Source organism: Neofelis nebulosa, chromosome 1, assembly GCF_028018385.1.
Source record: "Neofelis nebulosa isolate mNeoNeb1 chromosome 1, mNeoNeb1.pri, whole genome shotgun sequence".
NCBI classification, from domain to species: Eukaryota; Metazoa; Chordata; class Mammalia; order Carnivora; family Felidae; genus Neofelis; species Neofelis nebulosa.
In genome coordinates this window covers 192635741-192652260 of record NC_080782.1, presented here as the reverse complement: position 1 = coordinate 192652260, position 16520 = coordinate 192635741, and the positions used below count along the sequence as shown (strand labels likewise).

Below are 16520 nucleotides of genomic sequence, written 5' to 3'. Positions count from 1 at the left end.
TAAATTTCATAATCCTGAGGAATATTTGGTTACAATAGTGGTTTCAAGCCATTTAAGGCTACCTTTTCGGCCACAGATGATAAAGAATTATTATTTCTCTTCCATACTAGTCCTTCTTCCAGAGGGTCAAAATTCTTTTCACTTTTTTTTTTTTAAAGATTATATTTTCAAGTGATCTCTACACCCAACATGGAGGTCAAACTCACAAGTGAGATTGAGAATCGCATGCTTTATTGACTAAGCCAGTCAAGCAGCCAAAATCCTTTTCATTTTTAACTGTAGATGCAAATCTGAGGAAAATTAAACATCTGGTTTATTTATTCAAAAGTCTGTATTTTAATTATGTATTTGTCATTGCTTAGCTTAACCTTAGTAAAACAGTACTCCAACACTCTCTAAATTTTATCACATATTATTAGTAAAACATACACAGAAATATATCTCTCCTCACTGTACTATTATAAAACATATATAAAATAATATAAAGTATGAAATCAACAAATAGAAATAGAAATTCAATTATATTTTTCCTCAAAGAATCATCTTCTATAATTGCCCCTTTGGAAAGAGCACATTACTCTGGACTATCAAAGAGGAAAACAAACAATATATTGAATGATTTGATATAATAAGCTACCTTTATATGCTGCTGATTTTTAAGAAATTCAACTGTTTAAAATACTAAGGTTTTTTTTAAAATAAAATTTTACCAGCGCTATTTATGAACAGTGTCATAAGGAGTGCATACATTTGATAGTGATGAAAAGGAAGAAAAATCATATATTTCTGTTTAATTATAAACAGAGCTATGAGTTTATGGCAATTTTCGGACACTGGTGCTAGCTAAGTACTGTACTGCATTTGTCAGAGGTTCAATAAATTCTCTGACATTAGGATTTAGCTTTTAGTTCTAGTTGGAACACTGTAACACCACTAAGAGACTAAAACTCCTTTTCATTTTTACACAATAGTATTATAAGCCAAGAAAGAAAAGAGTCAAACTTAGACAAACACAGGGAACTAACTACAAAATGCCAACATACAACAGAAATGTTATACATCTTTTTGAATGTATAGTAATACTGAGTTCACAGCTTTTAGTTTAGAATTCATTGAAAACAGCAGTGTGAATAACAGACAACTACTCTCATTCCCTACATCTTTGAAAGGAATTCCAAAGGCCTAGTTTTAATTTACTACTTCCTGCCTGTGACCATAATAAGTACCAGTGCTTAGCTTTGCCAAACTCCACCTTCATTACACAGAAGCTCTTATGAATTCAAGCACTAACAAAGCAAAAGTTATTTAGTTGTGGTTTACCTCAGAACTGAAAAGCCTTAATTAAAGAAAGCCCTGTAATGAGGACAGAGTGTACCTATTATGCTTTTTAAAACCACCTTTTACTTACGTCAACAGGGACCAGAAGACTCTTGCCAAGGTGTTGATTAAAGGACAGGCACCAGGCTTCAGTGTAACCATTCATGTTAGGAACATACTTCTTTATTGTCTCATCATTCAGTCTCAGCCACACACCATCATCATTATGGATCTACAAGACATAAGCAACAACAAGCCATGCCCACCTGTAAGTCCTAGTAGGCTTGCAAGGGCTACAGGGCTACAAAGCAGGCAAATAATAGTGGACATGAAGATTAAACATCTAGTTTTTGCAGGCGGTAAGTAAAAGAAACTTCAAGGGAAAAGCAGCAAAGAATGCCAAGCGATGTGGTAATTCACATGGTGAGACAGTAAAAACAATGTCCCTTATGAGTAAAAGCGCAAAGAAATCACACTTTAAGATAGTTTAAAAATAAAATGTTGGTCTCTCTAAAGAACATAACTTCTTTTATCCCCTCAATTTACGATTTAATAATCGAAAGTTTCTTGGTTGTATTACTAGAAAAATATGCTGTCCAAAGTTAAAGCAATACGATGAACACATTTAAAAACAACACTTAAAATATTTAAGAAAAACTGTACCCATTTTCAGTGACTACTTGTACAGGTTCTACTTGTTAACTGAGCTTCTTTCATGTTAAAAATATAGTTTTAGTTACTTTTTTGTTGATAAAGAAAAATAAAATGTTTGAAACTCAATGCATCTGCAAAACAACTTTCCAAATGCTATCCAAACCAATTAAAACATACTAACAGAAAATTTAGTAATATTATTATACAAACAATGCAAAAACTTTCTGTTCAAAATGTATTACCAAGTGTTTCTTTACAAATTACCTCATCAATGAAAGTGATAGTTCCATTGACTTTTACTATGCCTATCTGCTCACTCTGAAGGGAAGGGTGGCTACGGATACGGAGTCCTGCACTGTCCTTGGCCACAAATTTTCGAACCTGGGAAAGGCAAAGACAGACATTTGAGATAGAAAATCATAGAACAGAGATCTTATAAGTACTAAGAAAATTAAACAGGTTTGAAAGTATTATAATTCAGAGAAAGTTTCCAAAATTATTTGTAGTTGCTTTCTCTGTGCAAGTTAACACTGGCTTATTTATAATGAAAGAATTTTAGAAGTATTAAAACGTATTTATAATTTCCTTTCTAAACTTTGAAGACATATGATAAAAAAGAGAAAAGAGCCATAGTTTTCCTTTTAGAAAGGTATGATACAAATTCTATTGCTAGTGTTACCTTTTTAATAAGGAGTTTACCCCAACCCCTGTATTTACTTTTTTAGATGTTAGGAAATTATTTTTTTCTTTTAACAGTATAGGATACTTTCCTTATAAACTTTATGCACTTAATTTCAGTAAACTTTTTGTTAATCATATACTGTCAAGAACAGAAAGTACACAAGGCCTATAAATTACTATGGCATTATACAAAGAAGCCTAAAGTACAGGTCCTATAATTTAGAAATGATTAGAATTATCACAAAATACTCTTCAAATTTATTTAGGGATATTTAATATTCAAAAACTGAAGTCAACTAAAATATTAGATGTTTGATGACCACCTTGAAGCATCAATGAAGAAAATTAGTAAATCACTCTCTAATCGATTCAGGTTCTAATTTTATTCTATCCTAACCTTATTTGGTTGAGGTTCAGTCTTTGGTTTGACCAGCTGAGTTCCTGGTGGTATCATCCCTTTTGGGGGGTCTTTTACTTTAACTTCTAGGCCAGCATCTGTAAGAATAGAAAGATAATTGTAATATTTGTGAATACAAGGGAGAGAGGATCCTTAAACCTAACCTTGTGTACATTCACAAACGATGTTTTTATAATTTTTTAAGCTTATTTATTTATTATTATTGAGAGAGAGAGAGAGAGAGAGAGAGAGAGAGAGAGAGAAAGAGGGCACAAGCAGGGGAGGCAGAGAGAAAGGGAGACACAGAATCTGAAGCAGGCTCCAGGTTGTCAGCTGTCAGCACAGAGCCCAATGTGGGGCTCGAACCCACAGACCATGAGATCATGACCTGAGCTGAAGTCAGACACTCAACTGACTGAGCCACCCACGTGCCCCCAGACTATTTTTATTTAAGTTTATTTATTTTGAGACAGAGAGAGAGAGAGAGAGAGAGAGAGAACACAGGAGGGGCAGAGAGAAAGGGAGAGAATCTCAAGCAGGCTCCATACCATCAACACAGAACCTGATGAGGGGCTTCATCTCAAGAACTGATCTTAAAAACCATGAGATCATAACTGAGATGAAATCAAGAGTCGGACGCTCAACTGATTGAGCCACCCAGGCGCCCCCAACAGACAATTTCAAACAAATAAAATAAGTATCAAAATACTGTCTTTTTAAGGTGATTGATATTTAAAAGGTAAAAAAACAAAAGCTAAGAAACACTCTTAACTATAGAGATCATACTGATGGTTACTAGAGGGGAGGTGGGTAGGAGTATTGGTTAAATATGTGATGGGGACTAAGGAATGCACCTGTTGTGATGAGCACGGGGTGCCGTATGGAAGTGCTCAATCACCATACTGTACACCTGAAACTAGTATTACACTGTATGTTAACTAACTGGAATTCAAATAAAAACTTAAAAAAAAAAATCAACAACACAAAAACAGGTGTTGGTGAGGATGTGGAGAAAGGGAACTGTCTTACACTGTTGGTGGGAGTGCAAACTGGTGCAGCTAGGCTGGAGGAAAATATGGAACTGCTTCAAAAAGTTAAAAATAGAACTATCCTACGATCCAACAATTGTACTACTAGGTATTTACCCAAAGAATAAAAAAAATTCTAATTCACAGGGATACAGGCACCTCAATGTTTACAGCAGCATTATCTACAATAGCCAAATTATGGAAATGGGCCAAGTGTCCATCGATTGATGAATGGATAAAGAAGACGTGGTATACATGTATACATATACATACATACATACACAATGGAGTATTACTCAGCTCTAAAACAGAATGAAATCTTGCCATTTGCAACAGCATGGATGGAGCTAGAGAGTATTACGGAAGTAAAATAAGTCAAAGACAAATACCATATGATTTCACTCTTATGTGAAACAAATGAGCAAAGTGAAAAAAGAGAGAGAGAGGCAGCCCAAGAAACAGATTCTAACTATAGAGAACAAACTGATGTTTCTCAGAGGGGACGTGGGTAGGATGGGTTAAACAGGTGATGGGAATTAAGGAGTGCACTTGTGATGAACACCGCATGTTGTCTAGATAAGTCCACCTGAAACTAAATTACACTGTGTTAGTTAATAAAACTTAAAAACTTTAAATAAAAGTTAAAAAAAAAAGGAAATATTTGAAAAGGGGCCTTAACATTCCAAATGAGCCTCTCAGAAGTTCAAGGAAAAGACAAAGGGTTCCTATTCTTTATCTGGAACATATGAAATGATACTGAAAAAAATAAAAAGAAAAGAAGAAACCCTTGTGAGATTAAGTGTTATCTTACAACATCAGATCACTGCACCAGATCACCATATCAAATTACAACATCAGTACCGCTCATCATCTACACCAATCACCATTCTGACCAGCAGGCGGCACAGCATGGTGGTTAATAGCTGGGGTTCTCATGTTATACTGTCTTGGTTGTTCCCATATCTGCCGCTAACTGTCTGACTTTCTGTGCCTGTTTTCATCTATAAAACGAGAATGAGAAGAGCACCTCTCTCACTGAGGTATTGTAAGAATGAATTTAAAATATGCACACACATAAGGTGTGCATAAAACAGTGCTAGAAATATATTAACTGCTTGATAAATACTAGTTATTAATATCACTGTTATTCTAATGAATTATTATCTATCCTTGCTTATGGTCAAGCAAGTCCCAGTCTACTGAGTTTGGTCACCTTGGGGAGAGAGCTGAGTTTGTAAAGTAGGAAAGAAAATGGGTGATGCTAAGTAAATATGAATATTTTTCTTCAGTTTCATTTCAAAAAACAAATATAAGTGGATTTTTCTTATCTACTGTGCATCAGCTTTCTTCACCCCACCATTACTGAAGACACTCTTGACTCCCTTCACTTTTGAATTCTTGTAATTTGTACCTCTCACATGTCACTACTTATATTCTACTTCATCTGATTTTGTTTGCCCATTCTATCTTACAATCATCAGTAAGTTGTTAAGTCTCAATAGGAATGGTCTTACCTAGAACAATGTTTTGCTTAGAATCAACTAAAGTTTACCGAACTAAAAGCTTTATGGATATGTTGAAATAAAGGAGAGTGCAGCAAACACTGAAGATAAAGGTCTCTGGAACAGTACAGGTGAATTTGATATATCTGATTCCATATAGTTACATTAATATATATTCTACACAGTTATATCAACATAACGTATCTCTTTACCTTCACTATAAAAACAAACTACTTAAACCAGAGTTCCCCAAGGGTATTTTGGTGGAATGTTAATCAGTAATTGCTTTTATCTCTACCTTGACTCCCTCTTCCTTACATGCAAAGGGTCTCAGGAAAAGGGTTAAACAAAGTTAGACAAGATTGTTAATTTCAGGGCACTTCAGAATCCCTGTTAATGTGGATTATGTGTGAATTGTATGAATATCTAAGATGAGAGTTTTAGGTTTTCTAAATCTACCTCATTATAGAAACCCTTTTACTTTTTTTTTTTTTTTTTTTTTTTAATTTAATTCTGAGAGAAAGGGAGAGAGAATGCATGCGAGCGAGCAAGTAGGGTAGGGGCAGAGAGAGACAGAGACGGAGACAGAATCCCAAGCAGGCCCTACACTACCAGCGTGGAGCCTGATGCAGGGCTCGAACTCACAAACTGTGAGATCATGACCTGAGCTGAAGTCAGAGGCTTAAAAGACTGAACCACCCAGGAGCCCCAGAAGCCCTTTTTCTTGAAAAACATCAGGAAAGAGTGTTATAAGGAATTCACATTGATAAACATTTATTAGAGCTTTCTTGTTTTGCTGTTGTCCTATTATATGAATAGTTTAAAAATAAAGAAAAGTAAATGATTAATGCTGAAAGGAAAAGCAATATACTTTTCAAAGTTAGTGGTGGATAAAGAAAATTCATCCATTCAACAAATACTTATTGAGCAGCCACTGTGTGCCAGGCACTGAACTAGATTGGGAGATACAAGGATGAATGAGATGGTTTCTGCTCTAAGCCAGGAAAGGAAGACAGACAGACCATGAGGGGAAGATGAGGTATTCACATGGTTATAAATTTAGCATCACAAAGATCATACCTGACCAATCACATTAGAGAATGGAGGGGGGAGTCATGAGAGCTATAATGATACTATAAATTATTAGAAAATTTTGAAATGTTATGAAGGTACTAATTAAGTACTCATCGTAAATGAGGAAATGAAGCCCCAAATAAGTAATGAAAACTGTCCATATCTATGATACAAGTTAAGGAGAAAATTAGAAAGACAATTCTGCCTAGTTGTTTGCAGTAAGTAACCATAACTTAAAAAAAAAAAAAAAAAGAATACCTATTTCAATGCCATCAATGGTCACATGAATAGTGTAGAGTCCAATAGCCCCTGGAGTCCAATTTGCACAATAAGTGCCATCGTTATTGACACGGATCAGCATATTCTCACTGGGTCTGAAAAGAAATAAGATGGATATTGGAAAATTTACTTCTGGTTAAACAGCTGACAACATCATTAACGTAATTTCTAATGGTATTATTTACAATGAATGTCAATCCTATTGCCCTGCGATAGTATGTTTTCCTACCCTCCAAAATGACTGAATTTCATTTTTTCTTTCTCTCCTCAAGCCTCCATCACCCTTCTTCCTTCCTCTCAGATGATCATGACCTTATCATTTTTCACTGAGAAACAGAAGCAGTTAGATACAACTCCAAAGTTGCATTCAGATTAATAAACCTACTTTCTATTTCTCCTATCTTCTCTCCTGTTATAACGCAAGAAGTGCCCTAGGTCTTGTTCGAAGCCACCCCTTCATTTGTGCTATGAATCTCCTTCCATCAACACTTCCACGCTATAATTACCTTTCTCTCTCTCACTCATCATCAATTTCTCCCACTTTCCTGAATCATTTCTATTTCCATCTCATTTCTATACAAACTTCAGAATCTTCCATCTTAAACACTACCTTAAACATCTCTTGATATATGGGACCTAATAAGGTCTCATGTCCCTTTTCCCATTTATTTCAAACTCATCTAAAGAACTGTCTACAATCACCCTCTCCATTTCCTCATTTCCAATTCTCTCCCACAACTTATCCTGATTAGGCCTTTGTTCTCACCACTTCATTGCAACTGCTCGTGTCAGTCATCAATGACCCCAAATCTAACGGTCGTTTCTTTATCCTCAGCAATCTCTCAGTAGCATTTGAGAGCTGAAATCTCCTACTTTCTTTTTTTTTTTTTTTTTAATTTTTTTTTTCAACGTTTTTTATTTATTTTTGGGACAGAGAGAGACAGAGCATGAATGGGGGAGGGGCAGAGAGAGAGGGAGACACAGAATCGGAAACAGGCTCCAGGCTCCGAGCCATCAGCCCAGAGCCTGACGCGGGGCTCGAACTCACAGACCGCGAGATCGTGACCTGGCTGAAGTCGGATGCTTAACCGACTGCGCCACCCAGGCGCCCCTTTTTTTTTTTTTTTTTAATTTTTTTTTCAACGTTTTTTATTTATTTTTGGGACAGAGAGAGACAGAGCATGAATGGGGGAGGGGCAGAGAGAGAGGGAGACACAGAATCGGAAACAGGCTCCAGGCTCCGAGCCATCAGCCCAGAGCCTGACGTCCTACTTTCTTGAAATATATTCGTTTTGCTTCCACAACATTCCCCTCACTGGCCACTGTTTCTTAGTGTTTTGCTGGCTCTCTCACTTCTGACCACCGCTTTTAACTTAAGGAATGTCCAAGGATTTGGGTCTAGTTCTTTTTTTCTTTCAATAGCATCTTTCTAGTTGACCATTCATCCAGTCCTCAGCTTTATTTTATATATTTTTTTTAATTTTTATTTTTAACGTTTATTTATTTTTGAGACAGAGAGAGACAGAGCATGAACGGGGGAGGGGCAGAGAGAGAGGGAGACACAGAATCGGAATCAGGCTCCAGGCTCTGAGCCATCAGCCCAGAGCCCGACGTGGGGCTCGAACTCCCGGACCGTGAGATCGTGACCTGAGCTGAAGTCGGACGCTTAACCGACTGAGCCACCCAGGCGCCCCCAGTCCTCAGCTTTAAACACCATCTCAATATAGATGACTCCGAATTTTATTTCTCCTCTGAATTTCAAACTGAAATATCTCCACTTAGATAACCAAGAGGCATCTTGGCATCTCAACTTTAACATATCCAAAGAACTCTTATTTCTTACTCGCACAGCACCCAACAAAAGAGAGCAAAAAAACACCTGCTCATTTCGGACTCTTTGGTCTTCATAAAAATCATGATACTCTATACCAGAGATCAGTAACATTTTCTGTAATATTTTAGTCTATTGTGCCAAACAGTCTTTGTCACACTATTTAACTCCACCACTGTAGCGTGAAAAGCAGCCAAAGACAGTATATAAGCTAATGAGTAAGACTATGTTCTAACCTAACTTTCTTTACAAAAACAGGCCTAATACAGTCTGCAGGCCAAAGTCGGACAGCTCCCATACTGCTATACTGCTATATATTCTATACTACTGCTGAAGCTGAAGAAATCTATAATCACTCTGGATCTTCTCTTTCTTTCACTTCCTATTTCCTTTCTGACAGCAAGGCTATTGGCTTCATCTTCTAAGTATATCCCAAATCCATCCACTCTTCATTTCCACTTCTAACTCCCAACCACCCATAGTCCAAGCCACCTAACAGTGTCTAACTCATCTCTCTGTTCCCACTCCTGCTCCCCTGTAATTCATTCTCCAAAGAGTAACCAGAATGATCTTTTAAAAACTATAAATCACAGTGTCTCATTCTCCTCCTTAAAACCCACCAAATTAATCCACACAGAAGAAAAGCGAAACTCTTTAACACAGGCTACCAGTCCCTATATAACAAGGCCATCACCTAGCTCTCTGACCTCATCCTCAACCATTTTTCTTCTTGCTCACTATTCTCCTGCTCCACTCTCCTTCCGTTCCTCAAACACATCCAGCTCTGTCCATCCTCGATTTCCTCTACCTAGAATGAACTTCCTCCAAATCTTAACATGGCCAACTACCATCCAGCTCTGCAATCAAAAACCACCTCCTCAAATAGGCCTTTGCTGTCACCCAATACTTCTGGTGCCCTGTCCCATCCCCATCACTCTCCATCAAATAACTTATTATTCCTATTTTGTTTACTTATTTATAGTTTGTTTCTCCACAGGAATATAAATGTAATAAGAACGAGTACCTTGTCTATTTTGTTCATAAAAGTATCCCAGAGCCTGTTATCAGTGCCTTTCACGAAGTGGATGCTTAACAATATTGCTGAATAAATAATTCATTGACTTAGACAGGAGACTATTTTAGTTAGGTTTAAAATGTCAAATGTATATGAAAACCTATTTATTGGCAAATGGCCAGTTTTTTCTTATTTAACATGCAGTAAATCTATACAGCTCATATTTATTTTATAAAAATCACCTGCTTTCACTATATGGACATTTTGTAAGTAAAATTAAGCCAAAGACAAAATGCTACTTTCCTTTTTCTAGACCAAGATATGTTCTCAAAACTTGGCTATTTTTATAGAAAACTTTCTAGATTGTGCATTAAAACTAATTTTAATACATATTAGAATAAAGTCATAGTAACCTGTTAATTTCTTATAAGTCATGTGATACATGATATAATAGAAACATATAAGTATTTTTTTCAGGTTCACCTTGGAGCTTTTTCTAAGTTTTATGGTACAACCTATCTAATAATTCTTTCAAGGCATCCATTTTAAAAAGTACTTCTAACAAGCAAATAAAACAGCAAGTCAAAAAATCTGCTTAAATATGGAGTTAAAATTACTCAGAGGCTGAAAAATTAAGACCTCATAACTGAAAATACAACTACAACATACACTGAAATTGCTCTGTGACTCATTAGGTGAAGGAGAGAAGAAAAAAAAATGGAAAAACAAACTAACCAACTCTAAACAAGCCAATATATATCTTTTTAGATACTAATTATTCTTTCTGTAATACATTACTATTATTTACCATATTGGCAGTATTATAACTGGAGATAAATACATTCTATTTGCAAATCTACACATTATAAAATCTGGGGTAAATCTACTGGAAATTTAAAAATGATATAAAATATCTATTATGGAAAATAAAGTTGGAATGCAGGATGATTTTAGTTGCAAGCAGTTGACAATATACATCTTGGCTATGTGTTACAAAAATGATCCTTACCTTTTAGGAGTTGGTGATGCAAAACGCAGTTCTTCAAATGAGTAATTTTCATAAACCTTTAAGAAAGAGACCAATAAGAATCCAGGGAGGTAAATAAATCCATCAAGACCAATAACTCATTAGAAATATTCTTTAAAAAAAAAAGTTTATTTATTTTGAGAGAAAGAGAGAGAGAGAGAGAGAGAGAACGAACATGCACATGCGCATGTAGGGGAGGGGTGGAGACAGAATCCCAAGCAGACTTTGCACTGTCAGCCCAGAACCCAACACAGGGCTCAATCTCACCACTGTGAGATTATGAGCTGAGCTGAAATCAAGAGTTGGACACTTAACCAACTAAGCCATCACAGGCTCCCTTCATTAGAAACATTCTTGGGGTGCCTGGGTGGCTCAGTCACTGGGCATCTGATTTAGGCCTCAGGTCATGATCTCGCGGCCCGTGAGTTTGAGCCCTGGGTCGGGCTCTGTGCCGACAGCTGGAAGCCTGGAGCCTGCTTCAGATTCTGTCTCTCTCTGCCCCTCCCCCACTTGTTCTCTGCCTCTGTCTCTCTCTTTCAAAAATAAAATAAAAACATTAAAAAAAAAGAAACATTCTTAAGATAGTGATAAAACATTCAATAAATGGTGCTGAGACACCTGGTTGTCCATATAGAAGAAAAGGAAAAAAATCGATTACCTGCATCACATCATTTACAAAAATAAATTCTAGGTGTGTTAAAGACCTGAATGTAACAAACAAACCATCAACAAATTAAGAGGGAAAAAAAAAGATATTATCTTTTGAGTACATTAACATTTTAGCTTTCTCCCAAACACACACTATAAATAAAGGGCAAGGATATGAGAGAACAGGAGAAGGGGATTTGTAACTGATATAACCAAAACGGGATATGAATCCATAATACACAGATTGGTGCAACTGGACCTGTAGAACAATCTGTTTCGTAATAAAAATAACAAAAGTCTGGAAGAAATTATGGTGAAATGCAAAGACAAAAATGGGCTGTAAGTACCTGAAACATGTCACATTATTCCCAGTATTTTTGTACCCCTGTAACATTGCCAAATTAACCATTATCTTTCAAGGTTCAGGTAACGTTCTGCAACAGTTCATTCACTTGTAACTTCTACTGTACTTACAGTAAAGAGAGGCACACCCACACCAGTCACAAATCTCCATCCTTCATCCCACCCTTTCTGTTTTCATAGTGTGATTTAGAAAAGATCTAGCTGCTTTCACTTACTACAAAGTTACAAATGAAAAATATGCCCTTACGGTTAGGTCCAACAGGAAAACCCAGGGTTCCAGATTCCCAGCACAATGTTTTCTGCTCTACCACTTTCCCTCAAAATACACATTATTACATTTAATCATCAAAGAACAGATCATATTTCATTTCTCCATCCTCCACAATATTTGGCTGACTATTGAGTGGCACACAGTGTGTGTGAATGGCTGATAGAAGAAAATCTCTTTCTTGGAACACACACTGCTGTCTCCAAAAGACAGTATGGGAATGATTTTCTATAAATGCTCTAACCCTAGGCGACTGAGAACAGTCTTGCAATACTGAATCTGGTTCTGGTAACTGGACTTTCAAAATAAATTATACAAACAGAATCATGTTCACAGGAAACTAAAGGAATGATTGGGAGGTAAGGGGACCAGAAAGTAAATCCCTTAAATAAAAATGAAAAATGGATGAGAATGTTTATCTTTGAATTCTTTAAGTCAGTGGACAACTAACTCATCCAAGACTCCAGCTTTTTAGCTCCCTTGTTTCTTCACCCTCAACAAACTTCACTTCAACTCTCCTTCAGCCTCTCACACCAAATGTCATAGACCTGTGAGATTCCATAGAATTGTTCTTTGAATCAAAACAAAATGGCTGCTCACAGTTTCTGCCTCAGTGACCCTTAGTTTATCTATTCTTAGACTACCAGTCCTTCTCACCCCAACTCCTTCTCTCTGGATCTTCCTTTCCAAACAAATTAGGTTCCACTGTCCTTTCTGTAACCACTATCTGCTGAACTCCCTTCTCTCGCTATTCATTTGTGGAGCTCCCTGACAAAACTTCAATGCGGAATCAATCCAACTGATTACCTTATCCATGTTCATATGACACACACTGCATTGTTCATACATGATCTTTAGTTTCATCTGATTCTTCAAGGATGGCCGATAAATCTTTCCTTATCAGTTCTCTTTTATTCTCCACAATGACCATTTCATTTCTCCCTCTTCGTTTCAAATCCTGACCCTAACATGCATCACTCCTATCTCCAACATATAATTACGATCTTAAATAATTCTTTTGGTTACACAACCTACAAATTAACTAGCATCTGTATAAATTACTTTCTCTTCCCTCTCCTGGTAAGGTGCAAGAGGCAATGCTCCTATTTAAGGCCCACCCCTCCTCTGGAGCTCTAGACCCTATTTTCATCTCTCTTGGACTATCTTCCTGGTTTCCTTCCTCCTGACTGTCTTCTCAACAGCATTAAAACATCTAAGCCTTTCTCTATTCATCCCAAATTCTAAAGCCTTCACTCAATTCTATTTCCTCTGTTTCTTTTTATAACCTAACATCTTGAAAGACCTGATCTATACTTGTTTGTCTTTACTTTCACTTCCTCTGCATCTATAAACTCACATACCTACCATGCCTCTAAAACTGCTCTGCCGAGATCATTGATGAATTCAATGTTGCTAGATCCTTTTCAAAACTTCACTTCTGCAGCAGAACACTGTCAATTCTTCCCAAACTGCTCTTTACTTTCAAGACATGCCATAAGGTAGTTGGGGGAAGAAGTCAGGAAAATCAAACATGGATTGGGACTTACTGCCAATTGTGTGACCTTGAACAAGTTACTAAATCTCTCTCTGTGCTTCAGTTTCCACACATGTAAATGGGAACAAAAACAGTAATTTATAGGGCTGTTGTGAGGATTATATGAGTTACCGTAAGGAAAGTGGTAGGAAAAGCGGCAAAAGTATACACTGGCCCTAGCTTAATGTCTTATCTCTTTGGCTAATATTCTGATCAATGTGGTTTTTTTTCTTTTTCTTTCCTTTTTTTCCCCTTTAACCTGTCTTGTAAATCAATGTTTCTCAAAAGTGTAGGTTTTGATTTGAATCACTCTGCATATTTGTTTAATATGAAAATTCTTGAGCTTCTCTCTAGACCTACTGAATCTAAATCTTCAGATTACTGGAAAATCTCCTTTTTAAATAAGTGTTCCAGATGATTCTAATGTACCCCAAAATTTGAGAATCACCAATACTGGTGTTTATCCAGATCCTGTCCTGGAACTTCTCCCTTCACTCACCATGGAAGATAGATATCATTTACTTCTACGATATCATGAGTAATCAGTGCTAATTACTCTCAAGTTCTTTTCTTGAGGTCAGACTATAATCACTTCAGGTTTGCACAACCAACTTCCTTTTACATATCTTTGCATGGATATTTCAGAGTTATCCAAAACCCAGCACATTCAAAACTATTACCTTCCTCAACCAAAACCTGCTCCTCCTCCAGCATTATCAATCTTACTATGTAAGGTCAAACTGGAACTTCATCTTTTAATTCTTCCTTCCCTTTACTCCATTCCCTTCAGCCACCAAGTCCTACTGATACTGAATATCTTTTGAATCTATTCTCACTAAGTCAAGGGATTAGCACATCATACCACATTACGTCAATAGTCTCCTAAAGAGACTCAAACCTAACCATGCCTTATGATTATCTGTCCAATTATTCTCCATATTCCATCATGACCTTTATGAAACACAAATATAACCGTGACATTGCTCTAACTGAAAGGGTTCAATGGCTCACCACTGGTCTCCGTTACTGGCAAAATTCCTAACTCCTGTTTTAACTAATGCACAACTTGCTAATTTAGTCTAACATTACCCCTAAAGAGAACTAAAAAAGCTGCACCAAATATTTAAAATATCTGTCTAAGGGCATCAAAGAACAAGAAAACCTCAAGTAGGAAACCCAACGAAATGAGGTTGGCATGTGAGAGAACCCAAAAATCAAAGGGGGCCTAACTAAACTGAATTCCTGAAGAGCTATGTTCCAGGAGAAATGGAAACTGAAAGTAGACAAATACATTTGCAGCAAATGAAATTCAGTTTTCAATCATCTCAATCTCTGATTGTATTAACTTGATCTATTATCGGTAATCCCCCTAGACATTGCCAAAAAATAAATGAAAATCCTCTTTGTAAGAAAATAAATCACCCTAAAAAAAATATTACACGTTTTGCATCTACTGACAGCTCTCTAGACCTGTAACTCTGTGTGTGCGTTTGGATCACTGAAATGTTTGTTAAGGGGATAAATGGTGAAAAAGAAAATGTTCCTGATAAGAAAAATAAATTACCTTCATCATTGTTATGGCAATGTATCGAGCCTCCTTCACTATCATTGGCTCGTACGACACGTCCAGCTTCGGTGAGGCCAGCCCGCCAAAAGTCATATCGGTGTTGGAAGGCGCTGCTGCTACTGCAGGACTGCCAGGCAGCCTTTGAGTTTTCTTCACTTGCTCTTGTTGTAAAGATGGTTTTTTCTGAGAAACAGGAACGGCTTTCACTTCCACCTAACCATGATGTTATAAAAAACAAATGCTATTAGTATATAATTGCCTATGACACATTAAAAGAAGCAATTTACAAGTATGGACCCACAACTCCATAAATTTTAGGTGATCACTGGTCCATGTTGGGCATTCCCTTCAAAGGTGTGCCAGAGTGACCTCGAGCTAGTTCCACAGAATGAATCTTGCAAACACAGTGTAAAAGAAGCCTTGGCTTTTGGGAGAAATCATCACAGATATAAAAACGTAAAATAAAAACAAACGCCGCCATTAATACAGTACAGAAGAGTAGAATGAATCTACACTGAATTCTCAAATTCTTAACATTAAATTATTTATCAGCTAATTCAAGTAAAAAGGCTTTCCCACAATCGCCACATATTTCATTTATTTTTAAACGTTTATTTATTTTGATAGAGAAGTGTGCACACATGTGCAAGCAGGGGAGAGGCAGAGAGACGAATAGAGAGAGAGAGAGAGAGAGAGAGAGAGAGAGAATATCCCAAGCAGGCTCTGTACTGTCAGCCCAGAGTCTGATGCAGGACTCAATCTCACATGCTGTAAGATCATGACCTGAGCCAAAATCAAGAGTCTAGATGCTTAACTGACTGAGCCAACCAGGTGCCCCATCTCCATATATTTTAAGCACTAATTTCAAGTTTAGCTGTTCTGCAAAGAAAATGTAGTCCATTGAGAAATCTTAAAAAATAACACATAATAAAAGAAATCTGGATCAACATAATGTCCCGGAAATATTACAAACCCATCTTGTATGTACTTTATTTTATTTTTAAATGTTTATTTATTTTTGAGAGACACAGAAGCAGAGCACAAACAGAGGAGGGGCAAAGAGAGAGGGAGACAGAATCTGAAACAGACTCTAGGCTCTGAGCTGTCAGCACAGAGCCGGATACGGGGCTCGAACTCACGAACCACGTGATCATGACCTGAGCCAAAATCCGGTGCTTAACCGAATGAGCCACCCAGGTGTCCCAAACCCACCTTATATTTAAAACACAGAAGTTTAAAAGTATATAGTAAAATCGTCAGCTCATATACACTGCCATCATTAAAAGTTTAAAACTTTAAATGTAATAAAAAAAAGGGGAGGGGATAAAGGGGAGA

The 16520-nt window shown here is 36.8% G+C and overlaps 1 protein-coding gene across 17 annotated transcripts in view; it reads right to left on the bottom strand.

Annotated features, from left to right (window-relative positions):
- Positions 1-16520, bottom strand: part of MYCBP2 (MYC binding protein 2) — a 285475-nt gene that overhangs the window by 80686 nt on the left and 188269 nt on the right. For all 17 annotated transcript variants that reach the window (XM_058682354.1, XM_058682355.1, XM_058682342.1 and 14 more), the window contains 6 exons: positions 15183-15398; positions 10788-10843; positions 6912-7027; positions 3050-3147; positions 2236-2352; positions 1409-1549 (listed from right to left, as the gene is read on the bottom strand). In XM_058682354.1, the coding sequence (XP_058538337.1) occupies positions 1409-1549; positions 2236-2352; positions 3050-3147; positions 6912-7027; positions 10788-10843; positions 15183-15398 (744 nt within the window). The remainder of the gene's footprint in view (positions 1-1408; positions 1550-2235; positions 2353-3049; positions 3148-6911; positions 7028-10787; positions 10844-15182; positions 15399-16520) is intronic.